This window comes from Callithrix jacchus, chromosome 4 (genome assembly GCF_049354715.1).
Source record: "Callithrix jacchus isolate 240 chromosome 4, calJac240_pri, whole genome shotgun sequence".
Taxonomy (NCBI): domain Eukaryota; kingdom Metazoa; phylum Chordata; class Mammalia; order Primates; family Cebidae; genus Callithrix; species Callithrix jacchus.
This window is the reverse complement of record NC_133505.1, coordinates 56,214,776-56,242,261: the sequence shown is the minus strand read 5'-3', so window position 1 is coordinate 56,242,261 and position 27,486 is coordinate 56,214,776. Positions and strand designations below refer to the sequence as shown.

The 27,486-nt window shown below is 40.9% G+C and overlaps 2 protein-coding genes across 3 annotated transcripts in view; both read right to left on the bottom strand.

Annotated features, from left to right (window-relative positions):
• Window positions 1–463: 463 nt before the first annotated feature.
• Window positions 464–23,259, bottom strand: LOC100386983 (adhesion G protein-coupled receptor F4). The gene is made up of 10 exons (XM_008994549.4): window positions 23,049–23,259; window positions 14,551–14,659; window positions 13,627–13,681; window positions 11,091–11,242; window positions 9,380–9,631; window positions 6,816–8,195; window positions 5,383–5,424; window positions 4,887–4,946; window positions 3,796–3,852; window positions 464–1,095 (listed from the first exon to the last, which is right to left on the bottom strand). The coding sequence occupies exons 2-9, from the start codon at window positions 14,641–14,643 to the stop codon at window positions 3,799–3,801; spliced, it is 2,088 nt and encodes a 695-aa protein (XP_008992797.1). The 5' UTR covers window positions 14,644–14,659; window positions 23,049–23,259; the 3' UTR covers window positions 464–1,095; window positions 3,796–3,798.
• A 791-nt stretch (window positions 23,260–24,050) lies between these two features.
• Window positions 24,051–27,486, bottom strand: part of LOC100411264 (putative adhesion G protein-coupled receptor F2P) — a 45,228-nt gene continuing 41,792 nt past the window's right edge. For both annotated transcript variants that reach the window (XM_008994551.5, XM_078369368.1), the window contains one exon: window positions 24,051–26,864. The gene's annotated coding sequence lies outside the window, so the exon portion shown is untranslated. The remainder of the gene's footprint in view (window positions 26,865–27,486) is intronic.

Sequence of the window (27,486 nt, the reverse complement as noted above, 5' to 3'; positions counted from 1 at the left end):
TTTAGGACTTCCCCAGTTTGAACAAAGTGCTCTACCATGCACATGCCCTTCTTCAGTCTTTCTGAATGCCTCGCTATACAACAAAACAGGTGATAGAAATTTCATTGAGAGTCTCTGAAAGACACTAGTGCTCTTTGCTAAGAATTTCCAGGTTCCCACCCTGTGAACGCATGGCAGGATTGCAACCTCAGGCCTCCTGTAGGAATGGGCAATGCACTGAGGTGGATTGATAGCAGCCAATGGAGAAGTCCATCTTAAATGAACTTACACATGAGCAAGTTGGGAGAGGTCCATATATTCATTTTTATATCTAAAATAACCAGAATCTTCTATAGCATTTTTGAAAGACACACACACACACACACACACACGCACACACCCCTGCACGTAGACACAAACACACAAATAGTAATACCTACAAGAATTTTTTTTTCCTGTTTCGCAAATAAAGAAATTTGGATCCTAGAAGCTAAATTAGTTTACTCAAGGTGTAGAATAGACTAAAAGAATCAGCATATTAAACAGTTCTCTTACTTTCTTCTGTTCCCCATTCAGGAAACATACCATGACTTAATTGTCTCCAAAGTAGACTCAATGTTCCTCCTGCCACCCCGTACTCCCACTCCCACCCCCAACCCTACCCCTGAAATTGGATCTAACCCTCATTGTCCAAAGCACCCAGGATCCACACAGAGTGATGGAGGACTGAGGACTGAGACACGGAGCCACAGAGCAGGCCTCAGGAGTGAAAGCAGACCCAGCCCAGCAGGGCCACAGCCCCCAGCTGGCCACGGAGACTGTAAAATGGCTTGCAGGTTGGCTTTTAATCTAGCCAAGATTGACCAAGAAGCCAGCATCTTGCAGGGCACGGGTAGATCAAAGGGTTCATGAATCACCCTTCTTAAAGCCCAGTAAGCAAATGAAATCCTCAATTTTTCTTCTGGCCGACTGAGAGCTTGGGAGTCACTCCTGACAAGAAGAGAAAGTCTTCCAAGGAAGCATGACCATTCCTCCTCACTCCAGCCTGCTTTTTGTATCCCCTTTCTCCTGGATCTCCCCTCTCGGTCCCAGGACGTCCATGAGAAATGGGGCAGCCTGGGAAATGTGGTTGAAACACAATTAATAGCAAGAATAATAGCTTACATTGGGTTTTTAATGTGTTAGCTCATTTAAGCCTGAGACTATTTTGGGAGGCATGTACTATCACTAACTCTGCTTTACAGAAGAGGAAATGAAAAATAGAGTTGTTGAGTAATTTCCTGAAGGTCACACAGTAAAAAGACGATTCTCCCAGCTGCAATTTTTGGTGCAGATACCTTCCCTAAGCTGGTCCTTCCAACCTAAACTCAGTGCTCAGTGCCTTCTCTCCTCTGCTGTCTGAACTTAGATTCTAGAATGGCTCTGCTTCTGTGAATTTACATTGTAAACCTGCTGCTTCCCTCCAGGTAGTTGCTCAATCTGTCTCTTTTGTTATTGTGGAGTGAAAAACTCTGTATCCTTTTAGTGGTAGACCAAGGAACCCAAAGCTTTCCTGGTGCCCCTGGAATCTAACAGCCTGCTTGTCCTACTGAAGTCCAGAAGAGGGCGCCGTGGAGCTGTGGCCACCGGCAGAATGCCGCAGCCCTCTCTCTCCTGCCTCCCGGGGCGGGGAGGGGCCGGAGGGGCGTCCCCACTGAGAATCTATACCCAAAGCAAACTTCCCTGTTTCTCCACCTCTGCAGTCCTCTTTCCCTGACCCTGGGACCATCTGACAGACCTGTCTCCACCCTGTTTCTAAGAACAATTTTGACCTGCGGTCATTGGAATATGAGGAGACTTAATTCTCCTTGCAAGTGCAGTTCTGACCTCTCAACCCGTTTCTCGGAATTCTGTCTACCTCCTGAGACCAGGTCAGCCTTCGATTCTGTATTCTTGGTGAAAGTCTGGAACACTGCCTTCCTCCACCCTGCCCTGGACCACCACCACTCCTGGTGCTTACCAAACACCTCGTGTGTACCTAGCGTTTTGCCCCGAACCCTGTGTGTGGGGCCCCTCTCTCTGCTGAGAAACTCCCCTGGTGCTGCCACCCTCCACCCTGGACTTTGGAGGATCATGTAATGTGAATGTCTTAGCCCTGTACCGTAATCTTTGTTGAGTACCCAACATGGTCTACCATGAGGCCAGCTGTGATTACAGAGCCCTTCTGATGCCATGTATGCCCAGATGTGAAAAGCTTAGGCCCCAAACTGAGAAAATTAAATAGGCACAGAGCCACCTGCAAGGGATATGCTAAAAGAATGCAATCCTCAGTTCCTCGCCTACCTCCTACAGCTTTAAAAATAGAGCAAGTTGATAGAGAATTATGTGACGAGTATTGTTAAGTGCATTCCACCTCCTTCCTGGACTCCTTCTAATACTGGCAGATGACTTTGTACATCTCCAACCCTAGTAAGTAGTGTAGCTCCTGATCTCGCCTTCTACTATGTTTCTCCAGCTTAGACTACAGCCAACTGAGGATGCCAGCTACCTGGAGATAAGGCCCTCACTACACACTGCTTCTCTTGAAAGGCTGGACACAGTATTCCCCAAAGGCAGGGCCTCCTCCACCTGAGACAGTCTGATAAACTTAAAGCAAGTGGTTGTCTAATTAAGACCTTAATTGAAAGGCCAGCTGTGTTTTTAATAGATTATCTGAATTGCTGCCTCTCTATTAGTGGCAAATGAAGAAATGTTATAGTGATGTTTCACCCCAGAGGAAGCTTACAGACTAGGAAATGGGCAGAGTAGAAGGGTACACACCTTTTAAAGTTCTCCTATAACATTCCAAATATGAGGGCAATTGTTAAAAATAACAGGCCTGTGTTTTCCCAGCACCCACACATACCACTCCATGTACACAACCGAGCCCTCCTCTCTCTCCCTCTCCCTGGGATGGTATGTCCCATACCAGCACAGCATCCAATTTGTAGGATCTGTAACACAGATGTCCCTTAAAGGTTTTCCCAACTCAGGGTGTCTCTGGTTCCATGAGATTCAACCCCTTGTTTTGGCCCATTGCTCAATATATGGACCATAACTCAGAAAGGGAAAGAAATATGAAAAGGTTGTGGCTGCTGCCAAATGGTACTTTGTCTGAAAGTCTAACACTCGTCTGTAACAATGCAGAAAGGCCATGAAACTCTCCAAGCAAAAGCATTCCCGATGTTGACCATCCCTGCCCACATTCCCTCGGCACCTCTCAGGCTTTTGGCTGCCATTCCGTGACTTGTTCTCCTGCTTCCTGGCTGCCTAATGTGTGTTTTCCCCTGGTTTCACCTGTGTAGAAATACGTCTCTGGAGTTGGCTATGAGTAGGTAGCTAATTTGGAGCTCCCACCCACACCGTCTTAGGAATGATTCTGGGTTCCACTTCATTAGAAAAGACAGACTTGTTGCTTTGTGATCCCAATCAATCAGGTGTTCTTTTTCAACAATGGGGCTATTATGAGTGTTACTACTCACTGACAAGACGGAATTAAGGTATGTGAGCGCTGTAGACAGCAGGTGTAATGACAGCATCCTCTCATTGAGGCAGAAAATCTCAAGTATGCTCAGGGTTTGGTCATGTAAGCTGAGATGACATAGGTTTTAAAGATGTACATATTTTTATTTACATGCTAGACAATAAAGATGTTTCTAGTCTCTGAAAAATACGTGCCCCTGTTCCTCTCCCACCTCATTCCAGCATCACATAGCAGGCAGTAGTGTGGTCACAAGGGGCATTGGTGAACTGATACAACTTGCAAGTGAACTTTCTCTTTGTATTTCGAATACTCACATTTCATCCTTGAAGATTCATGAATTTAGATCCATTGGTTGGGCTTAGGGATGCATTCTAAGTGGGGGAAAGAAAACAGCGATAATGAGTAATGATATTGACAAACAGTACATATATTTATGTATGTGCCTCTCTAGAGATAAACATGTGAAAATGAAGACATGACAAGGAATACCCAAATTGACATAGCTACATAGAATTAATTATCGTATTTCACTGAATCTAAGTGTATGCCACATCATTATTTTTATGTCCGCTAAAAAATAAAAATAAACTTTTCAATTAAACTATGACATGCCATTGAATATAAGATACAAGTTAAACATAAGTTAAAAGATGAAGAAAATGCCTATCTTAGAATAGATAAACTATGATATGAAAAGTCACACTCAATACTATCTAACTGTAAATGGTAGTTATTCAATGTATCCAAAAAGTTTTTGTTTTTAAGGAAGGGGCTTCTAATGTGAATCTATAGGTTGAACAAATAACTTTTAATTAATAAAGCAGTATCAGCAATTTTAGTTGGTGTCTTAAGAGACTGATGTCCAGTGTCTTCAAGATCTCTAAATACATTGATTCTTCAATCCAAGGGAGTATGGTGTACTCAAAAGAGTCCCAAATAAGGGGAATGGAAAGACATTTTAAAACCAATTGGTCCCTATTGTGATTCTGCTGCTGATTAGCTGGGTGGCCTTGTGCTTATCCCATAAGTATTCTGGCCTTTGATTTCCGTACCTGTAAAATGAATGGGTTGGACTAGAATCTCATTTCTAACTCATCTCTCATTTCACAGCTCTCACATTTTACAAATTTATGACCCTGAGTTCATGTGGTCCCATCTTGATGGGTTTAATGTCAAGCTGAAATACATTCAATATGAAAAATTCTCTCGAAGTGTACATTCTGCTGACCTTCTGCTTAAGCAGAATACTTCAAATTTATCTAATGAAGAAATGAATGAATGAAGTATACCCTATTGATCCTCTTAGCTCACAAATCCTGAGTACTGAGCTACATACGGTACTTGTCTCTGCATAACCGATGAGGACACAGACCCGCCAGTGCTGAAACAAAAAGGGGAGGCTTACCTCAGCTGCCCTTGATTTCCCTTGTAGTGATGACATCCTCACCCTCAAAGCATCTCTTATCTAAAGAAGCAATGACAGTGAGAAGTAGATGTCAGAAGAAACAACAAAATTACCAGGGCTGATGCCTGTCCTGAAAGTTGAAGACCAGTAACCCTGGCAGAAGAGTATCAGAGGACTCAGCATAGTGGCTGGCAAGTAACAAGACTTGGATAAAGCTAGGGTGTAGTTATAATTAGATTTGGTATTAAGACTAAAATTGTGATTATGATTTCTATTCTTTCGCCAGCAGTACTCACACACAGCCTACTGTTGACTTGATAAAGAGTGAGAAATGACAAAATACTGGTTTTTCTCCCCCTTTTCACAGCTGATTCCCTGAACCATCCTCACAAACTCAACTTCCCTGGACTGTGCTCTCCAATCAAAACTGCTTCATCCTCCTGCTTCCCCCAGCCACATGAAAATCATTTATAAGGAGGAAGCAAATTCAAATTACCTTGTGATCCATAATGGTTCCAAACAGCAGGATGAAAAAACCCTGTGGCAAAATTCAACAGACTCATGAGGGATGGTTTTTCAAACAACATCTCAGCTCTTATTTTCATACCACTCTTCTAGATTCCTCCTAGGGCAGTTATTGGACATTAGAAACTTCAGCTTCCACTAATGCAGATAAAAATGCACTGATTGGTGTTCCTTTGAGTCTCCCCCACCCTTGGAAGAGGATCATCACCTGCACAGGAATGCAGGAGGGTTACTGATAGTTATTGAATGGCTGTAGACATAGGATCGTTTTCAGCCTTATGCAGTTACTTTACTTTCTTCCCAAATATTGAGGTAGCTGTTTCTACTCATGATGACAGTCACATGTGACAGAAACTTGTAATCCAAAATGACAATCATGGAGGGTGTCTTAAGAAAACAAAATTTATATTCTAGTCTACTTTGAGTTGGAGTTAAAAGTCAGTAAATAGACAGCCAAGGCCTCTAAGCTGGTGGGGAAAACATTTTTTTTCACGAAAGAAAGAGAATGCTACAGAGATTTGTAAGGCTAGGGTCTTTCCACTCTCAATCTAAGGATAATTCATGGTGAAGAAACAGCCATCATATTAAAATTTTAGATGTTAAGTCACAGGGAGAGCCTGCTGAGAAAAGAGAAATGTATACAACTAAAAGCATTTGGGTATTTTTCTTTCTATCAAGAAGAGAGAAACACAAATGAACTGACAAAGAAATACAGAGTAAAATGTCCTGGGGTTTAATTAAGCTGCAAAGTAAGAAAGGACAAGATAATTACTCACCAGGGTAACTTCAGAGTTGGGAAATTTATCAAAAGTCGCAAAGTATTTGATTTAAAAAAAAAATCCCTCATGTGAAAGATTTCACTTTAAGCAATGCAACAGAAAGAGTAGGAAAAAATGTGCTTTATAGTTATTAAAAAATTATGAGTAAGATATATAATTGATTACAATTGGCATTTCTTTAAAGTCTGCTTTCTATTTTGTATCATGCCTTTAAACAGAATAATGACATGCTAATGGGAATACTTGGTTGTTTAATTGTTGCCTTATTTCACTGAGTTCCCAAACCACTGGAGAAAGGATTTAAAAATGTGCTTGTTTTGAGGCATTAACATGTTGCCTCACATAGTTCTATAAATGAAGGCTAGCTCCTTCTAACATAGAAACTTTAGTAGGGGTACAGGTGAATCGGTGAGGAAAGAAGGAAGGAGATTTCCGCCCAACCTGCCTGGTCAGCTCAATTCAACTTGATAATCAATACGGTCAGAGATGCCATAGCCAAATACCCCTCAGATTTAAGAGGAAGTGGAAAGAACACTGCGTGTTCTATGGTTTCAAATCATAGCCATTTGTGTGTGTGTGTGGTCTAGCTACAGTAACACAGAAAAGTCTCCCTCTTGGAACTTACCTGGAAAGCATTGAGTGAGGCAAAAATGATATGGAACATCAAGGGAGTATCTTCTATAAGAGTGGCTATTCCAAAGCCCCATGTCAGTCCCAGCAGTGGGGTGAGAATGGCAACATTTTTGGTGATCCTCATAATTATGGCCACATCCTGAGACTTGGAACTGCCAATAGAGGGCCTCTGAGTGTTGACAGCAACAACCAAAACCACGATGAGATTCACAGCCACGATGACCAACGCCGGGATGGCAAATGCCAAAAGGGCTTTGGTACTGACCCAGTTAAGCCAACAGGCCTCGAGTCTCATGTAGCCTTTCTTTGGCTCTGTGATAGCAACTGTGGTGACAGCAATGATCAACGGGCACCCATAGCCAATGGCGAAGCCAATGACCATCATTCGGGACTTCAGCATCCTACGGAAAATGACCAATATTCCATAAATGATGAGCAGTGCTTTGAAGAGCATCCAGAAAAACAGAGAGAGGTAGAAAAAGTGGCTGAAAAACGTCACTGCAACACACACGTTGTAATCCTGGACCCCATTGTTAAAGTGAGAGCCTATGATAAAACACACATTGGCAGTCAGAAGTGACACTGCTATATTCACGATGCACACGTGACGCATGTATGATATGTCCGTCACAACGACCCGGGACCACACAGTGGCTTCAATGATCAGGCAAAGAACCAAGCTTAGGATTGAGATGCTGAGCCCGATGCAGGTGATGTAGTCCAGAACTTTGTCCGTCTTCGACGTGGGGGACATTAGAATGGAAAAAGACATCACCGCACTGTTGTAGTTACAGCGGCATTTCACTTTGTTTCTGATATCCTGTGTCATTCTGCAGGCATTCTCATCCCATCTCCTTTTCTTGGAGTGCCAGCCAACACACTGGGCTCTGGCATGGTGGCTTTTATTGATCTTTTCAAAGGTGAGTACGATTTCTTGCAACCTTTCTGGCAAAACCACTGATAGGACCAGACCATTTACCCGTCTGGGAAGACTCACATTTTGCGAGTGGGCTTCTCTCAGGATAGACCCCAAGGTTGGGAAAGCTATGCTAATGGCTTGGGATGCATTTGGCCACAGCTTCCTTAGCTCTTGCTGGGGAATCTGTACCGTCCCTAAGATATCGTCTGTGGTACTGTTCATGCTTATGGAGAAATTGAAGCTTTTCTCTGAGGTATTATGGTTGAGGTGAAACCCTTTTGTCTGAATGAAGAGTTCATTCACAATGTTCTCAGATTTGTCGTGGATGTGGAGTTGCCTGGCAAACAAATTCACTGACTGCAACAAATCCGAGCTGGCATTTTTGTTGGGAATGAAAGCCCAATTTGAAATGGCTGCTGTGTCGAGGATGTGGTTGGCCACTTGACTATAGCTCTGTAATGGAGAAAGGTGAACATTATACTCAGGACTTACAAACTGTTGCACAAAGTTGATTTCTAAAACCTGAAATTTCTACAGATCAAGTTACATACTCTTATTTGCCATATTTCTCTTCAAATTCCCCGTGTATTAGAATCCCACATTAGTAAGCCCACACAGAGGGAAGAAAAGTACAATAAAGCAGAAACAAAATCATAGCTAAGGTGTACCTGCTTTACTGTTGCAGCCAGGGTAGCATTTCCAAACTGCAGTGTGTAGAACCCAAGTTTCCCATGAGATTTTAATGACTATTTAGTGGAAGAGACTGGAGGCAGGTTGAATGATAATCTAAGCTTGAGGAAGACTGCATGCCATGTCCCTATCTCCCCTGCCTTACAAAGAATTCCAAAGTTCATTAGGACATTAAAGGCTCTGAAAAGTCCTGCCATATGGAAACTCGCTTAACTTTGTTGAACTCAGAACTTCCTACAACTGATGTGCTAAGGATCTCCCTTTTAAAAATGGAGTCTCCATTAACATTTCTCAGAATGGTTATGTTCTATAGCAGTAGTACCCAGCCGTTTTGGCACTAGGGACTAGTTTTGTGAAAGACAATTTTTCCATGGACCCAGGGTGGTGGAGGTGGGGATGGTTTCAGGATGAAACTGTTCCACCTTAGATCATCAGGCATTCGATTCTCCTAAGGAGCACCACCCTCATACACAGCTCACAATAGGGTCCGCGCTTAGGTGAGACTCTAATGCCACAGCTGATCCAACAGGAGGCGGAGCTCAGGCAGTAATGTTCACTCACCCTGCATTCACCTCCTCTTGCGCAGCCAAGATCCTAAGAGGCCACAGCCCGGTATCAATCCACTGCCCAAGTGTTGGGCACCCCTGATCTACAGAACATAATTTTAGAAACACTAATTTAGACTCCATCTTGCTCACAACCTTCACTACGTTCTGATGTTTCTCTTGAAAATATGAAATGTATACAAAGATAGGTATTACACATGTTTTAACTTCTTGAAAACTTCCATAAACTAGAATGAATCAATACCCAAAACAGAAGTGAAATCCCTGCTGTTGTTGTGATGGTTGCTGTCGTTGTCATTTTTACCCTGGAAAGTACATTTGAAACCATTCAAATGCAAATTTTAAGAAAAACATCCATTTTTAATGATTAACAAGGAATACCTTCATTTTCTCTTGAGTAACATTATCTGACAAGTCTGTAGAAATATTTTTTAATAACTCCACTATAAATGCAATATTTCCAGATGTTGTTTCTGATGATTTCACAACATCAATGATGCAGGCATAATCAAGGGGACAGTTCTTGCGGATTCCTTGAGCTACGCTCTCAATGATCTCGGGAGCTCGAAAGTCTAGAACGTGCAGAGGTATAGACGGTGCTGCTACTGAAAGGCGAGATTCCACACTTGAGTCCTGTTTAAAATAAACGTAGTTTCATTAAAAAATGAGTAAGTGCCTACCATGTATCAGACTAAAGGAGCTAAAGCACAAACAGTCCACATGGGGAAGACAGATGGAGAAGCAAAGAGTCCTAAAAAGTGGTTTTGATGCAGAGGGGATGGAGATGATACAGCGGGGTCAGAAAGAGGCAGGGGATTTCATCCAAATTACCAGGGACCAGGATATGACCTTTTCTATTGCAATTTGCTTTCAGGACAGTGATTTCAACTCAAGTATTCTAACAAGATAATTTTCTACAGAGAAGGGAAAGAAGAGCCACATGGAATTTCATTGGGGAGTGGATTCTGGAGGTTGGCAGGTCAAACACAGAATGCTAAGGAATTACAATTTCAGAGTTTAGAGTTTACTCGTTAGAAGAGGTGATTTGCTCATTTTCTGATTCTTTTACCTAGAATCATTCAGAATGTGACTTAGAATAAAGCAAAACAATGATTTATTTTCTTTCATTCACTTTTGAGTGTGACGATAGTTGCAAGGAATTCTATGTAATTACTTATGCTAAATGACAGAGAAGCCAGCTGCAATCCCTTTGTAAAACCACTGTTAAAATGTTAGGAGATGCAGAGATCCATGTGCTTCCATGGGGTTACAGGGGAGGTAGAAGGAAATGGTTGCTACCTGGAAGGACATAAAAGAGATTTTAACTTTAACTGGATGTGTTGTACGCATTTAATTTCTGTTCCCTCTAGATCAAGCACACATCTCTCCTTTCTTTTGGTCAAGAGATTGAAAGTATTAAAAACAGATATCAAGGCCAGGCACAGTGGCTCACGCCTGTAACCCCAGCGCTTTAGGAGGCCAAGGTGGGAGGATCATAGGCCAAGAGATCAAGACTATCCTGGCCAACATGGTGAAACCCCATCTCTACTAAAAATACAAAAATTAGCTGGGCATGGTGGTACATGCCTGTAGTCCCAGCTACTAGGGAGGCTGAGGCAGGAGAATTGCTTGAACCTGGGAGACAGAGGTTGCAGTGAACCGATCATGCCACTGCACTCCACCCTGGCAATAGAGCAAGACCCCATCTCAAAAAAAAAAAAAAAAAGAGGTATCAAAATAAATTTGATTCTAGATACATTTAGTTGATTAACTGATTATCACAAGACGCATACAAACCCACTTTCAAAGCTAAAACGTAACTTCTAAGCAAATATATACACCATAGTGTGAGTTTCATACTTTTTTTTAGAAAAGTTTCTTAGCGGGAGAAATAGAAAGCATGTGGAGAGGAGGGTGAATACCTGAGAGTTTGCATAAAGAAAGAAAGACAAGAAACAATTTTAACCCACTCTGTACTTTTTTCTAAATGCAGATCTAAGACTTTTGAGATGCTGAACAAATCACATTAAATATGCCTCTACTGTCTCCTGGGGGATTGGCTTCTGTTATCAATAATTTGTGAATGCATCACCTGAAAGAGTTTTTCCACAGAAAGGCTTGTACATGTTTCAGTTGATTTTTGCCACTCTTTTTGATTACATGTAAATCCTATTTCTCCGTGAAAGTTCTTAGCACAGGGCTGGCTGCAGTTGGAGGAAGAGATGCAAGGTCCATGGCATTCATCTAAAAAGAAAAAAAAGAGCGAGAGAGGAGCCCAATTAGGACTTCCACACTCTGAAACTTGCATCAAATTCATTTTGGGGATTTTTGGATTGCTTCCTGGAGGAAGTGACATTGAACTAGGTCCACAGCAATGAGTAAGAGCTGCCAGGTAGATTGTGAAGCAGGTGTCCAAGCAGAGTGAACAGCACATGGAAAAGGGAATTTCACATCATTCAGAAAGGCCAGTACAGACCACCTGAAGGGGGTGTGGCAAGAGATAAGGGTGGGAAGGAAAGCAGGGGTTAACTCATGCAGGGTCTTGGATGCTGTGCTAATGTGGGAGTTACCAGAAAACATGATTGGAATTGTTTTTGAAAGATAATTGATGATTATCTTTCATCAATATCTTTCAGCAGAGAGCAGGAGTCCGTAAACTTTTATGTAAAGGAACACATAAAAGGAGTTGCCAGATAAAATATGGGAAGCCCAGTTAAATGTCAATTATCCACAGGAGTTATTTATGTTCTATAAAGTCGCCATGAACACTAAGTGTTCTGAACAATTGCTCCTAGGGTAATATAAGGTTAGGGTCCTGCAAGCTTCTGCTTACATTTTCATCAACTAATCAATATATGACCTTGTTTTTTTCTGTGTTTCTATATAAAGACACCTTATTTGATATATATTGCTGATTCATTAACATTGAACTCATGGCCAATAGCACTAGAACTCATAACCGAATGAAGCCTATCTAACATATGCATTTCCTCCATAAAGCACATTCCAGCCTTCTCTGGCTTAGGAACACTAGGCAGCACTTCAGCACTACATTTGGGGGCTATTTTAAACAGCAAAATCACCAACAAAAAGCACAACAATGCAAAAAAGTGTGGTGCTATGTAGACTAAAAAAGAACAGTTGTTTGTAGTAGGAGAGCTAGAACAAGAAGATAAAACATCACCTGGTCCAGCCCCTGCTGAAAACATATGCATTGGACAACTCAATTTTTTGCTGCTTTCTGCATGTCTGTGAGTGACCACAAAAGTATTGTGAGTACTGATTTAGGGATTACGAATAAATTTCAGCAAGTAGGCAAATTTGTGAATTTAGAATCCACAAATAATGATTGACTGTACATGCTCGGATAAACAACAAATAAGTTTCTAGTGTCTGTATAACCCACACAATATTATTCATTGTTTATCTGAAATTCAAACTTTATCAGGCATTCTATACTTTTATTTGCTAAATATGGCAACTCTCGCCAGCGAGTAAATATTTTCAGCTTTGCAAGCCATATGGGTCTTTGTCACAACTACTCAACCCTGCCTTTGTAGTGTGACAGCAACCAAAGACAATATGTAAATGAATGGGCATGGCTGTGTTCCAATAAAACCTTATTTACCAAAACTAATGGCAGGCCAAATATGACCCATGGGTCAGAGTGAACTCACTTTAGATAGGAAGAATGAGGCTATTGAAACATTCTCAGGAGAACTGCCTTAAGATAGCAGCTGGGGAATGGAAAGTAAATAATGCTGAGAGCTATCAGGGTGTTCAAATCAATAAAATGAGGTGACCAGTTGCTTGAGAGTCAACTTTTGTGGCTTGGACAGCTCTGTGATGACTCTATTCACTGGGAAAAGAAACAAGGTTTGCATCTTTCCTTGACATCTACCATGTACATCAATTTTTGCAAGTTCATTAACCAGAGTGGTTCTCAGTTTCTTCTTTCGTATAGTTCTACAAATATGGAATAAGACTTAGATCCATGTTGTCTTAAATGCCCAGTAAATATTAGCTACCTTTCTCTCTGCTTTCCTTTCTCACTTCCACGTCTATATAAGGATGTATTTATACCTGGCCATGATTTTGCGGAATCCAATTATTCCCTACTATGTGATTGAGAACCACATGATTTCACTGAAGTACTACTGGTGATTACCCTCTTAGTTTACTTCTCACTTCTTGAGAGTGGCCAGTCTCATCTCCATGATGTCCATCTTACAGTGTTTTAATGGACTTCTCAGCATCAGAGTGTTGCATACATTTAAGCACCCTGAAAATAACTTTGAATGAAGAAAGGAATAATCTTGTCCTCTTTCCTTTTCTGCTTCCTGTTAACTTACAACTTTGAATGGATTTCTCTTTGGGATTTGAAAATGTGCTCTTTGTCTACTATTCTAGAGCACATGTGAATATTTGCTAACTCACTTCATTGACTATGCCACTGATAATGGTATAAATGTAACAAAATCTATCATTACTGGTAAACATAAAGAACTTACTGGAAATTGCTATTCAGTTGGAAAGCCTGTGGTCTGGGGACAAGCTTGCAGCATCAATGCCCTTCCTTTATTCTTCCCTGTCTTCAAATGGATGAAGACTGTTCTATAGCTACATACCTTGGATTCTTCCAGACTTGGGTTTCCCTTCAGGGCTTTGAAGTTTATCTCCAGCCTGAAAAATACAAATTCCCAAAGGTCCTCTTTACTGTGGGACTCTGCTCCCTCATCTCAGCTTAGAGGCGCCTTATGAATATGGGAAGAAAATGTGTTCAGGACTAGAAAGAAAACTGCAGCACATCCATGTGCTGGTATTGTGGGCACTTGCTGAAGGAAACATGGATGAGAGCACAGGGAGAATGCACTGCTCTCCGACGAGGGATAGAACCTTGGCGGTAGTCACCTGGCCTCTCTAGGTGAAGTCGGTAGAAATGCTACATCTTCTGAAAAGTTTAAGCATCCAGGGAGAATGCAGTTATGAGAATTATACGACTAATCTGTTCTCTGCCTGTATTAACCATAAGGATGAAATGAAGTTAATGTGGTCCACAGATACTGTAGGTCCTTAGAAGACAGAAATGAGCAGATACTAGGAATAATCACTAGGGTGCACTAATAGAATCACAAATCTGTTGTATCTATAAAGAATTATACATGATATCTTTTAAAAACTTCATCTTATAGATAAGGAAATTGGGACTCAGAAAAGTGAAACAACTTGTGTAACCAGTAGGAAGCAAAGTTAAAATCTGACTCTTTATTGCTCAACTGCCAGGAGAGTACTTTCTTCTCTCAGCAGCAGTCTTTCTACATTCTCTGAGGCTTGCAAAGTGATTATTCTACTGTACTGTCGCTCTCCACTCAAGTCCCTGCCACCTCTCAACTTTTCTTTGTTCCCTTTCCTTTGAAAGTTACTATCAGCAAGAGTAAAGTTGTAACCCTTTGAAAATGTATGTAAAATGACATGTTATTTATCAGAAGTCTTGCCATCGAGGACAACTGAGAGATTCCTCTTGGGATTATATAGGAATAGATCAAACTTACTTTTATGTGAATCTTGGATCTATAGTGGAAACATTCTGTGGACAGAAAGAACGTTAAGCAGCAAATCATGGTTGCCTGGGACTTCATTTTCATACATGAGGATCTTCACCTGCAATAGAGAAAGAAGGCATACCCACCTGAAGGTGATAACTTCACACAACTAACACAATACTTAGCAGGCTAATCAACCCCTTAGTGAACCCATCTGATACTCTGAGATATTCACACCAAAGCAGCCTGCCCTAGAAAAGCACACCAATATCTATTTCAAGCCAGCTAAAATGTACAAAAGAAAATAATTTCTCTCAACTGTTAACTTTTCAACAGAATAATATAGAATGATGGAAGAACCAGGAAGATGTAGTTTCACCAAAGCATCGTTCCTTATTTAATTAACAAGTTTATTTAATAGTCATATTTATCAGCCAGGTGTGGTGGCTCATGCCTGCAATCCCAGCACTTTGGGAGGCTGAGGCAGGCAGACCACGAGGTCAGGAGTTCGAGACCGGCCTGGCCAATATGGTGAAACCCCATCTCTACTAAAAATACAAATATTAGCTAGGTATGGTAATGGGCACCTGTAATCCCAGCTATTAGGGAGGCTGAGGCAGGAGAATAGCTTGAACCTGGGAGGCAGAGATTGCAGTGATCCAAGATTGCACCACTGTACTCTAGCCTGGGCAATAGAGCAAGACTCCATCTCAAAAAAAAAAGTCGTATTAATCAAGAATATCTATTTGCCAATAACTGTTCTAAGCACAGTCTTTGCATAAATTCATTTAATCCTATGATGTAAGATACTATTACTGTCTTCATTTTATCAATAGGGAAAGTAAAGCACAAATTGTCAAGCAACTATGAGCCCAACATCACTCAGATAAAAGGCGGTAGAGCCATGAGTTCAACACAGATGGTCCAGCTGGACCGCCATTCTTAATCTCGATAACAGGATTTCTCTGTGACGGTGCTGTGGACATTTCTGGCTGGATAATTCTTTGCTGCTGGGGGCTGTCTTGTGAGTTGTAGGATGTTTAGCAGCATCCTTTGCCTCTACCCAATAGATGCAATAGATGCCAGTAGCACTCACTCCCCACTCAGTTGTCGTCAAGTGTGCCCTTGAAAGAAAAATCCCCCCCAGTTGAGAACCACTATCCTATAGTGTACGCTTTGTCTAGGCATATGGAGACAAGTAACTTAAAGTGAAATTAATAAACCCAATCATCTGCTACTCAGAGCAAGCTCTGAGACTCCCTCTTAGAAATGGATAAACTACTCTACAGAGGAACTAGACGCATGGGAAGATACCTTTGTTCTTGCCTTTTTCCTGAGAGTTCTACCTTTCAAAGCCAAATCTCCAAGAAAATATCCTTATAACAGTTGAGATTTATCAACATCATCATGATCCTTACTATGACACTTTCATATAGGATAGCGGCAAGTCAGACCTTTTATTGGTAATAAAGTTCCTTAAAATGATTTTCCTGGAAGTCCGGATGGAGCAAAATAAAAAGATCATTGATTTTAGAATCAGCAAGAGCTGTAAAATAATCTTATCCCTATGATGAACTATTTGACCCTTATGGAGACTATTTTTTCATCCGTTTCATAAAATGTAGATGATCATTCATTCTATCAACCAACATTTATCAAACGTCACTCATTTGCTAGAAATTGTACCAGATGCTGAGCATACAGAAAGAAAAGATGCTATTTTTCCCATAAAGGATATTCGATGGGTAACAGACAAATCAAACTAACAGTGAGAGGAGGGGTCATGTACACATTTGCATTCAGTGAACACAGCCAGGAAAAGACTACCCTTAGCAAATATAAATTCTCTTATAATCTAGTAGAGATAAATTAGGCCCTGATCCAACTAGGTCCATAAGGCAATTGATGACCAGGGAGCAGACAGAACTCACTGATCTGACATCAGACCGTTTCTAGGTAGAGTCAAGCATAAGATGGACTTTCATGAGTCCAGTGAGTTTTCAGCTGAGATGATAAGCCACAGGCACTTACAGAAATGCTTCCAAATTATCTTTGAGTTTAAAGTTTCTAACCAATGAATGGAGGGGAAAGTATTTTTATTTACAACATCATCTTGTAGAGCAAGTCTGAGCAAGGGAAAGAGAGCATGGCAGCATTACAGGCAAGGTGTGCTAATGGATTTGATAGGGGTTGGGATTAGGAATGTAGAATTCATGATCTTACAGTGTGGGTGGAAAGAAGTCCCCATGTAGGCCATAAATTGATGAATGGGTACACTAAGCAATTTGCAATATGAATATTGTCTAGGATAGATGCTTAACTGATCATTACTAAAGAAAGTACCAGAAGAACCAGTATAAATACTTTTAAAAGTATCCATATGTTTCACATATATGACTTTGGTGTTCAAAAATTTTTTTTAATGACACAATAAAAAACAGATCTCATATTATGACTCATTATGTATAGACATACATAGGTATGTATCTATGTATGTATATCAGTGTCTATACACAAAGCCAAAAAACCAAAATTTTTATATTTACAATTTTTTATGTAAAAATACTTATCCTTACTACCTACAAGCAAGAACTCTGATATGTCCAATATTTTTGTCTTATATTCTTCTCTATTCTATTTGACATTCTCTCAAATACTAGTTGCCACCCACTAAGTTTAATTTGCAAGCCTCTAATGGATTGTAACCTGCAGTTTGAAAAACAGATACAGACTATAAGATTCATTTTGATTATCAAGCTGAAGATTGTTCACTTCTCTCATTAAAGTGTTCACTTTAAACCTTTTTCTTCGCTGGTCTTCACAATTATACTGAAGTACATGTGTCAAGGAGAAAAGAAACCTATTTTCAGGGCCAAATAATAGGACCATTGCTGAAGCCAAACCCAATTCCTCTCCACATTTCAGATTAGTGCCTGAAATGTGCACTAAAAATGGGTGAAGGCAAGACGAAGGGAGGCATTTATAAAGAATACGTGCTTCCAGACTCAGTAGCTCACATCTGTAATCCCAGCATTTTGGGAGGCCGAGGCAGGTGGATCACCTGAGGTCAGGAGTTCTAGTCCAGCCTGGTCAACATGGTGAAACCCCATCTCTACTAAAACTACAAAAATTAGCCAGGCATAGTGGAGGGCACCTGTAATCCCAGCTACTTGGGAGGCTGAGGGAGAATTTCTCAAACCCAGAAGGTGGAGGTTACGGTGAGCCAAGATCATGGCATTGCACTCGAGCCTGGGCTACAAGAGTGAAACTCTGTCTCAATAAAAAAAAGAATAGCACCTGATGTCTGAGGCTTCAGGAGATGGGTCATGTTTACTGTCCATTACCTTCAATGTAGGAGTTTTGCTTAAAGCTAACCTTGTTGAAAGAAAGTCAGACATTTGGCATAATAATGTGATGTCATTCATGAAGTCTAAAACAACCCTCTGACTAACGCTAGGACCTCCAACTCCACACAGCTCCTGAATGTGTCCAGGAAGTAAAGGATCCAACAACTATGGCATTTTTTGTGCAACAACATTGATTGATGATACATTTCATATAGGCATAAAAACAGAAAATATATATGCAATATGAAATAATAAACATAACCATAGAATACACAAATGTGAAATGAGGACAAAAGGCTGGAGGGTTTTGATTAACTAATTTGCTACTTGACCATTCATGTTATTGTAGTCTGCCACATGTAACTATATACCATTTGGGATGGTAATTTATATAGTAAATTTCCTTTAGTTATTACAGATGTTGGGGGAGAATATTCAGCGACATTACCTAAGAGGAATTATAGCAGTTTTATTTTAGCCCAGTTTGATTGGCAGGGATGGATTTGATGAATATTTTCAGGTTGGTCCTAATTCGGCTGGTTTTCTTCTCATCAGAAAGAGTTGAATGGGATCCCTCCTGTCAGAATTCAAGTGTGGCTGAGGCCAAAAGCCAGAGTGATCTGCAGAGAAGAGCTTAAGGACTCTGAGAACAGAAAATTTTAAAATTTTTTAAAGGCTTTGGTGGCATAATTTATCCTCCTAATTCATCTGTGGTTGGTCTTTTACAGGATCTAAGGATGGAGGAAACACACATCCTTAGATCTACCACTGATAAAGACTTAATAATTAAAGTGAATTAGAGTTTTTCAACATTCCAAACAGAAAATTTTCGGTAAATACAAATATAGCATCTCTCCTGCACCTAGCACATGTCTACATGTAGTGAGTTGTCTCCTGAAAGAATGAGGGAAAGAAAAGAGCAAGCATGCAAAACCTAAATATTAAATTAAATGTAACAAGAAGAGTGAGAATGGTTATAAGCAGATGGATATAAGCAAACGATGGTCAGTACATAGAGAAACAGCTTTCATATGGGAGCCTGACGGAAGCCAACTCACCCAGGTGAGAGCATACCAGCTTCTAGTAAAGAGCGGGGAGCCGATGCTAGATCAAATCTTACATGGAGAATCCAGACTTGTTCCAAGAATATTCTGCTTAAGTTACCTTTATTCCATTATTCACTTCTGCTTCTTCATTGTGTTCAGTTTATCAGCAAAATTGTGTGTTCTCTTATATTCCCTACCTTTATAAACTCTCTGTGTATGGTGGCAGAAAAACACTTGGTTGGGAAAAGATGTCACCATTTAAATCAAGATCCTAGTACCCAGTAAAGAGAAACAAAAACAGCAAGCCGTAATCATGACAGAATAACGCTGGAAGAAGGCATATTTGTCTTTGAAGTTGACGCAAATTATCCACCATTTGTTTGCAACCATTTGTAGCAGGCACAAAAAGATTAAAGAAAATGAAACAGAAGAAAAATTTAATCTTGAGGGCATTTGTATAGACTGACCTAATTTTCTTTGAATTCGGGAAGTCAGCCTGCTCTACTTTTAGTAGGCAAACAATGGAGGCTTTTGTGTCTGCTGTATTTGACCAAGGCTTTGTGTCCTCAAATGGGTTTCTGTAGAACACTGGTCTCATAAAAGACAAAGGGGTTCCATGATCAAATAAGTTTGGGAAACAATGTGTACCACCACTGCCACAACTCCCCCAACACACACAGACACACACACACACACAGAGGCACAAACACATATCAAAGGTTCTGAGATTTCTTGTAGTAAGAAGACTGTTTCACTTAGGTTTTGCCAATTCACTTGATAATCAGAAATGCTAGGCCAGGCGCGGTGGCTTACGCCTGTAATCCCAACACTTTGGGAGGCCGAGGCAGGTGAATCACCTGAGTTTGAGACCAGCCTGACCAACAGGGTGAAACCCACATCTCTACTAGATACAAAAAAATTAGCCGGGTGTGGTAGCACATGCCTATAATCCCATCTATGTGGGAGGCTGAGGCAGGAGAATTGCTTGAACCTGGGAGGCGGAGGTTGCCATGAGCTGAGATTGCACCATTGCACTCCAGCCTAGGCAACAAGAGGGAAACTCTGTCTCAAAAATTATTAAAAAATAAAAACAAGTAGGTAATCAGAAATGCTTTGGGGATTTTCAAGCTGATATTCCATCATAATATGCTATCTTGGAGGGAAACACATTAATCTATCCAGAATCAGCCTTCACATGTATTTGCTGGGCAACTACCCTATTCCCATCCCGGTGCTAATGTATTCGTAGGAGCTCTTTAAGTCATTCACAGCAAAGCTTGGGTGACCCCAAGAAAGAGAACAGATTCAGAAACGAAGACTTAAAAAGTAGAAGAGAAAACAATAAGCAAAAGCACTCTTGCCTGAGGCTATCTGTAGCAAGGAGGTGAATAAAGAGTTATCACTCATTGATAAATTCCCTCCAATTTCTATACTAGTCACCCATTAAGGGCAGCTCCACATCTCCTTCCCAAGTGTCTGCAAGAGGACTTATCTCAGAGATAAAAGCAACTAAGCCACCTCGAATGGCAGCTTCTCAGGACCTGCAAAAATCTTGTCCCAGGTTCCTTCTCCTCCATTTCCATAACCCACATCTTTCTGTGCATGATTATAAAAGTGAAAATTACCCACTACCATTCACCTTTGTTTTTCACACAGTACTAAAAAGCAATTCAAGCCTGCTGAATGGAGGCCAGGCTCCCTGCTCCAACATGGTCATTACAAAGAAAAAGAGAACATTTGCTGGTCATTACAAAGAATATAACAGTTGCTGGCCTCAGAGGCTTACAGGAAAACACAGCTAGACCTGATTGTCCCAGAGGGGATGTGTCTAAGGATCTACCTCTCCATCAAGTTTGCAGCAATCTGCACCTTTCACACCACTGCCTAAATTCTAATCACAATGGGTCACCAGAGCACAATTTGTGCTTTTTGCCTCAGAGCCTGAGAGAAATTAGGCCACATCTAGTGAAATAGACAGAAAAAGTCAGGTTGTCACTAGTCAGAATGTAAACACCTGATATTTCTCTATTCTCAGTTGGATATTTCTTATCCAGCAAAGGATAAGATACAGAACAGACACTCAGTAAACATTTGTTGGATAAGTGAATGAATTGGGAAATGATCCCTGCAGAGTGACATCAGCATCTGAGGTTTATGCTTTAAAGTCATTAGGCAACTTTTTTATCTCAGAGGGGCAGGTGAGTACATTTGCAATTCTAGATAATTTTGGAACCTGATGACTTAAGTAGAGAAGCTCCTGGCTGCCAGTCCTACTGTAGACCTCCTCTTTATTGTACTACCTGAAGCCTTATGTGAAAAAGAATGGAGCAGAAAATAATACCACACTAGCTTAGGGATGTCCGCCATGGCACAAGAGGGTGTCGTGATAAAGCATGTGTCTCTTCCCACACTGTCACCATAAGTCAGAACTAATAAAATCCTTTTTCTCCGGACAGACCCAGATGACCTCAGCTGTTCTTGAACACCATCTCCTATTTGTCCCATCTTCCTTGTATCTGGAGCTGAATCTCTGAATGAGTTGGAACTTAAAACTACAGTGAGTCTGTCCGGATACTGGAGCTTCTTTCCGAAACATACTAGATGGAATTGTAGGGGATGACTCACACAGACTGAGTAGTCTCTACCTGTCTGAACATGCTAATTGTGGCCTGACATCGGGACTCCCAAAGAAAATAAAAAAGGTCAGCTGAGAACTGTAAGTGTAGTCAGTCAAGAAGGAATGCATCGGAAGGTGTGATCTCTCAAACTTGTTCCTTCAAAACACCCTGAGGTGAGTGGCCAAGAATATTTGTAAATCAGGGAAATATTTTCCCAAAAGGAACTATACCACAAGGTGAAAGGAAGCACCTATTCTCATTTGTTTGCCAGCCTTCAAGGTATGGGGCAACTAGCCCCATACTCCTAGGCCAGACCATTGTCTGATGGGAACAACCAATTCAAAGAGGTTAACTAGAGGGTAAGGAACTTAAGAGTTAAGTGACCCACATTTTGGGGTGTGTGTGTGTGTGTGTGTGTGTGTGTGTGTGTGTGTTCCCCTAATTCTATAACCATCTGTTTCCTCTGCTGCAGTAGCATAATTAGAACTCTGATTATAACATCAGATGAATAAATGAGTTGTTTATGTTTTTAAGACCCAGTATCTCCTGGCCTCAATGGTAGAATCTATTTAGTCACCCTTAGCAGATCTCCCTTGCCATGGATGAAATGGTTCACATGGAGCCTTGGGGGAAAGAAAGAACAGAAGAACTATTAAAATCAGAAATGTCTCATCCTTGGCTGTTTTGAGGGCTTCCAGCCAATCTGTTTGTAGCCCAGTATCTTTTCTAAAAATTGGAATCTGGATTCCAATTCTGATAGGTTTCAAGAATGACATAATTTGAGAGTTGAAAGACATCCAGATATCTCACCAACTATCTTGATGCGTATATAATTTTAAGGAAATTGATAGGCCCGGCAATTGCCTCTGCTTTATGAAGAAAGCTCATGGAGTGCTGACACTGAAAACAAACAAAGAAACAGCACCTAATGATGCAACATTTCAAGCTCTCACAACTATCTTCAGAATATAAGGAATATAGACCTTCAAGTGACATAGAATTGGCCACTTGAAACAAGGGAAGATGCCTTTGCAAAAATGTGTTGGCGGTAACGGGAGAAATGTTTTTTTTGAATTGATATAATGACAGTTTTGTCAGGCTCACTAAAAGAAGAAGCTAATAAAGAATGCTTTTAAGAAACATCCAGCTTTACATTCAGTCTAAAAGATAATTATTGAAATTTATCAAGCAAGGGGACAGTGAGTTTATTTGCCCCTTGCTTGATAAAGGGGACAGGATACTTTGCATTTTCACTCCTAGGGACGAGCCATTAAAGACTGACGAATGACTCTTAAAGAAAAACAAACGTAAAAGAGGCTTAGGAAATACTCCAACCTGAGCTAGCCAATTTCTAAATCATGTTAGGGAAGTTTCCTGAAGAATCAAGCATTCCAGAAAATACCATCATAAGTCACACATTTCTCCCATTCTGGAGTATGTGCAAAAACAAGCCTTTCTTCAAAAGGAAAGTGGTGTTGGGTGGGACATGTACTCACGACATCCAGGAAGCAGATCTAGTAGCCCAGAGGTGGAGAATCACCCAGCAGGAAGGTCAGCATTCAGCTCCCCAGCATGGTGCCCCACCATCACGTGGCACCTCCCACAGCCCCCAGTCAGTGGCTGTGATCTGTCTTCTCCATTTTTGAAATAGAAGTCCAAGAGGCCCCAGTGAGAACTGACCACTTGTGAGAAGCCAGTCTGAGAACTGTAAAGCTGCCCACAGTTTCAAGGCTTGTGCAAGTCTGTGATTCACTCCGCTATGGGTCCATGAAGCACGCCTAAGAGAAATTACAGGTTTCTCCTGTCTGAAGCAAATCCATTAAAGTGAGTCACTTGTTTGTCTTTCAGTTCTTCATCCTTATCTCAGACGATCACATGAGACTCTGCTTCCATTTGCAACACTGGGGTAATTGGAATGAAGGTGATACAGTGTAAGATTATGCCACCACTGATGATGATTTTAAAACGTGTTTTTGTTTGTTTGTTTGTTTTTTGTTTTTGCATGTTCTGATGTTGAACGTGGAGAAAATTGGCTGGCAAACTGATCCATAAATTGTGTTCTAATTCTTAACTTAGCACCAGAAATTTCTGTTTTATTTTTTTAATGACTGGAACACAGAATTCTTACTGAGCCACTACATGGCTGTTGGTAATTAAGACAGAGAAGGCACTGTGTCCACTTGTGGGGAGCGCACACAATTTGACTTTGGACAGGGGAGCAGTTTGCATTATTCTGCTTCCCACCAAACAGTCCTACACATCCCAACTCTACTTTTGTCTACTCACAGGTCTTCCTCCCAAAGATCTAAAGCAAATCCCTGTTTAGCTGTTTCTATGTTCTAAATGTGAGCAATAAGGAGATTTAAGTAAGAGGCAGTTTTGTTACGGTTTTACAGCAATGAAGGTCGAGGAGGTGCTCTTCAAGGAAATGGGTCAGTTCCATTTAGGTTGGTAGTTAAGAACTGGGTCATTTGGGAAGTGGAAAAGCCAATATCAAGTTGTTGTGTAATCAAAGGACTTTTTATTGCACATATTTACTGAACTTATTCTACGTACAAGGCACCATGCTGTGCACTATGGGCATAAAAAAGTGAGAACACAGTAACAAAAGTGAATAACCCCATCCCCCAAAACATACATATGCACACAAAAAGACCAAAAGGAAATAAACAATATAACAGTAAATACAAAAATAAAGTGAAGGGCACAGATTATAAAATTACAGGAAATCAGGTGGGGAGAATCAGCAGTTCTGGTTAGACCAATCAGGGAAGACTTCTCGAAGAAGGCAGAAAGTAAGGGAGAACTCAGAAACACATGCGCTGAGCAGAGCCCTGCGATAGGTACTCCTCTCTCCTGGCCAGGAAACTGTGTATTATGTCCACAGTAACCTTGAACGAAAGGATTTTTCAATGGTAAGTTCAACAGTTTTGCTGGCTGTTACCCCTAATGTTGAACAGAACAAATCAATTGCTTAACTTTTTTATTCAGAAGTCAGTGAACTAGTTCCCATGAGGGTATCTACAGTCAAACTTATGCACAGGGTCATGGCTGTATGTTTGCTTGTGTTTTTGTGTGGGTGGGTGAGTTCATGTATTCACAGGACTCTAATTTAAAAAAAATATATTGAATTTGAATGAGCAAGTATTATTTGCCAAGTACTATTCTAAGTACTTTACCTACATTTATCCAATTAAAGTCTAAGGAATTTAAATGGCTTTCCCAAGAATCATTATGTATTAAGTCTGATACCTACAAATCTGCCTTGAACACTATGAGTACCAATTTCTCCTAGGGTCACCTGACCAAGTCACTTTCTTGGTGAGGTGTCAGCAGGAAACTGAATGTGTCTCCACCCAGGGTCATCCAGAGTCAACCTAATCTGTGCAGTTCCTTGACATTTTTCAAGATGGTGTAGAGTGGGCTTTGGACTGTAAGACAGAGGACACAGCTTCTTCCAGGAATTCACAAATAATTCCAGGGGTTTTTTCTCAGCATCCTTGAGTTTTCTTGGTTAATGATGAGGCAAAGGTGGGGTATCTTTCCCACCATCCTACCTCAGGGAGCGAGTACACCTGAGTAGTGAGTACTTCCATACTAAATGTGATTGCTCAAGCACAAAGCAAGTGCTAGGCCAATCCCTCCCTCTCTCCCTAGGGCTCAGAGCTGTTATCTGTGAAATAAGGCATTGGAGTTACTCTTTAATATAATTTGTCCAGATTTATCATCCTATAGCTATTTTTGCTTTATGAAATTCCACTTTCACTTCAATGTATGGTCTCTGGGTAAGTGACATTTCTTTGTATCTAAGTCTCTGCATTGAGAAAAACAGAACTATGTCTATCTCACCCCATCTCTTGAAGAAACCGTACAAATATATTGGTAAATGGTAAATTAAAACCACTCTCTGACTTTATTTGTGAAGGATAATTTTGTTGTTCCAAGATGAGCATTGCCATTTGAAAAATGACTCTTTCTCAGGTTGATGCATTTTTTTAAACCTCAGACTGATGCTTTTTGTCTTCTCAAACTTTCCTCCTTATAGGAAGATAATTTGTGAAAGAAAGAAGAGAGAAAGAAAGAAAAAGAAAGAAAGAGAGAAAGAAAGAAAAAGAAAGAAGAAAGAAAAAGAAAGAAGAAAGAAAGAAAGAAAGAAAGAAAGAAAGAAAGAAAGAAAGAAAGAAAGAAAGAAAGAGAAAGAGGAAGGAGGGAGGAAGGGAGCAACTGCACTCAGTGAAAAAGTAAGCCTCACTTTCTCCTTTGTAATGAAACATCATTAATACTGACTTCTTGTTGGGATAATTAGAGGATGCCCGTTGCCCCATTTGCCTTTATCCACTAGTTAGATGCTGCTGCAGTCATCTGTGTGCTTCCTTTGTAAAGAGGCTTTTTTTTTTTCCTCAAAGAGCTTCTACCTGCAGTACTGTTCTATCAAGTAACACCTAGTTTGAATGTTGAATTTGTTTACATACAAATTAAGAAAATGAGAGCTCTGAATTGGAAACATGATATTTCTTCTCCCCAGATCCATGTATCAAAAAAGCATATTGTTGGTGAGGACTGAGCTTATATTGTCAGTGTAGGCAGAAGACCTTCCAGTGGCTACATGGTCTTGAAGAGGAAGTCTATGGCTGGGAGTCAGCAGACTTGGGTTTCTACCTCTGGCTCAATCCTTGATTAGCGTTGACTCCAGGCTTCCATCTCCTTAACCAAAAACAGGCATCTCTCTGTTTCACAAGCTCTATGCTTTTCTCCTTGGTTCATGGCCAAGGAAGTTGTATCTAAGCCCAAACCAGGTTGACCATCCAATCAATTTAAATTTGAAAAAGTAGAATATACTGGCAGTGGATTCCTTTTGAGAAAAAAAAAAAAAATCAGCAATGACCTACTTAGAGTCAGCCCAACTCTGTGAGTATTCATGAGGGTCCCTCCTTCGGCAACACACAGAATCCAGCCAGGTGAAATCCCAGGCCGCCTTTGCCAAGATAAGCCAGAGCTTGCTTTCTGAAGACAAATGTGAACCAATGGCATAGAGACGGAGGCCCCAACAAAACCACAATTGTGGTCTCCTTTGTCTTTTTGTTCACTGCGACTGTCCAGCATGACATATATGTAGATATGTACAGTTGATGGACGAGAAATGTTTAGTAGCCCAGAACAGCTTAGACAGAGGAGCCTTTCATCCTTTCTGCACATCACGCCCTCCTCCATCAGCACCATAGTGTGTGAGCTTCCTACATATTCGCCAGAGGCAAGAAGACAGGAATGAGCACATTTCTCCTTTGGGTTCTGCCATTCCTGGAATATACGACCTTGTGAAGAACAGAAGATCACAGCTTTAATGTACAAGTACAAGACTCATAGGCTTTACAACATCTGCATTATAAGCTTACTCTCTTGAACAATGAGCCCATGTGGGTACATCCCTTATGGCCAATGAAGGGTCTCCTCCCTTTAAGAAACCTTGGAATCCAGAGAATAGTCTTTCCTGTTGCCCAAAAATGCTGAATTACACACCTTGTCTTTCTCTAAGCTGGACCACCTCCTTTTCACTGTAACACTTCTTGGAAAAGACCCATTTTTTATACAAGGCCCTGAACTGCTGTAGAAAGCCACGAATGCTGCTGGAGCCTGGATGTGTTGGGATGAGGGGTGGGAGGCCCTCTCTACATAGCGCTGAGTGCATCTTTCTCTGTTCTGCCTCTGTCACTCCGTAGGTGTCTCTGTGAGCCAATCTCTTTGGTTTTTTGGGTTTTTTTTTCTGCATTTCTCTGGGTGTCCCAATGCATCTCTTACCCTCTCCCTGCATCTCTCTGTCTCTGTCTCCCTATGAATATGAATATCTCAATGTGGGTTCCTCTGTCTCCCTCTCTTTTCTCTCTCTATATCCAGAAGGATGTGGAGACACAAGATTGGAAGATGTGTGACTACACA

Bases quoted from the DNA above. Each gene is read 5' to 3' on its own strand.
- LOC100386983 (XM_008994549.4), bottom strand. From the start codon at position 14,643: ATGAAAATGAAGTCCCAGGCAACCATGATTTGCTGCTTAACGTTCTTT. The intron at 5,425-6,815 runs GTAAGTTCCAAG...ATTTTGCCACAG, and splicing joins CCTCACTCAATGCTTTCCAG to GGTTTTTTCATCCTGCTGTT. The intron at 3,853-4,886 runs GTAAGCCTCCCC...TCCCCCACTTAG, and splicing joins GGAAATCAAGGGCAGCTGAG to AATGCATCCCTAAGCCCAAC.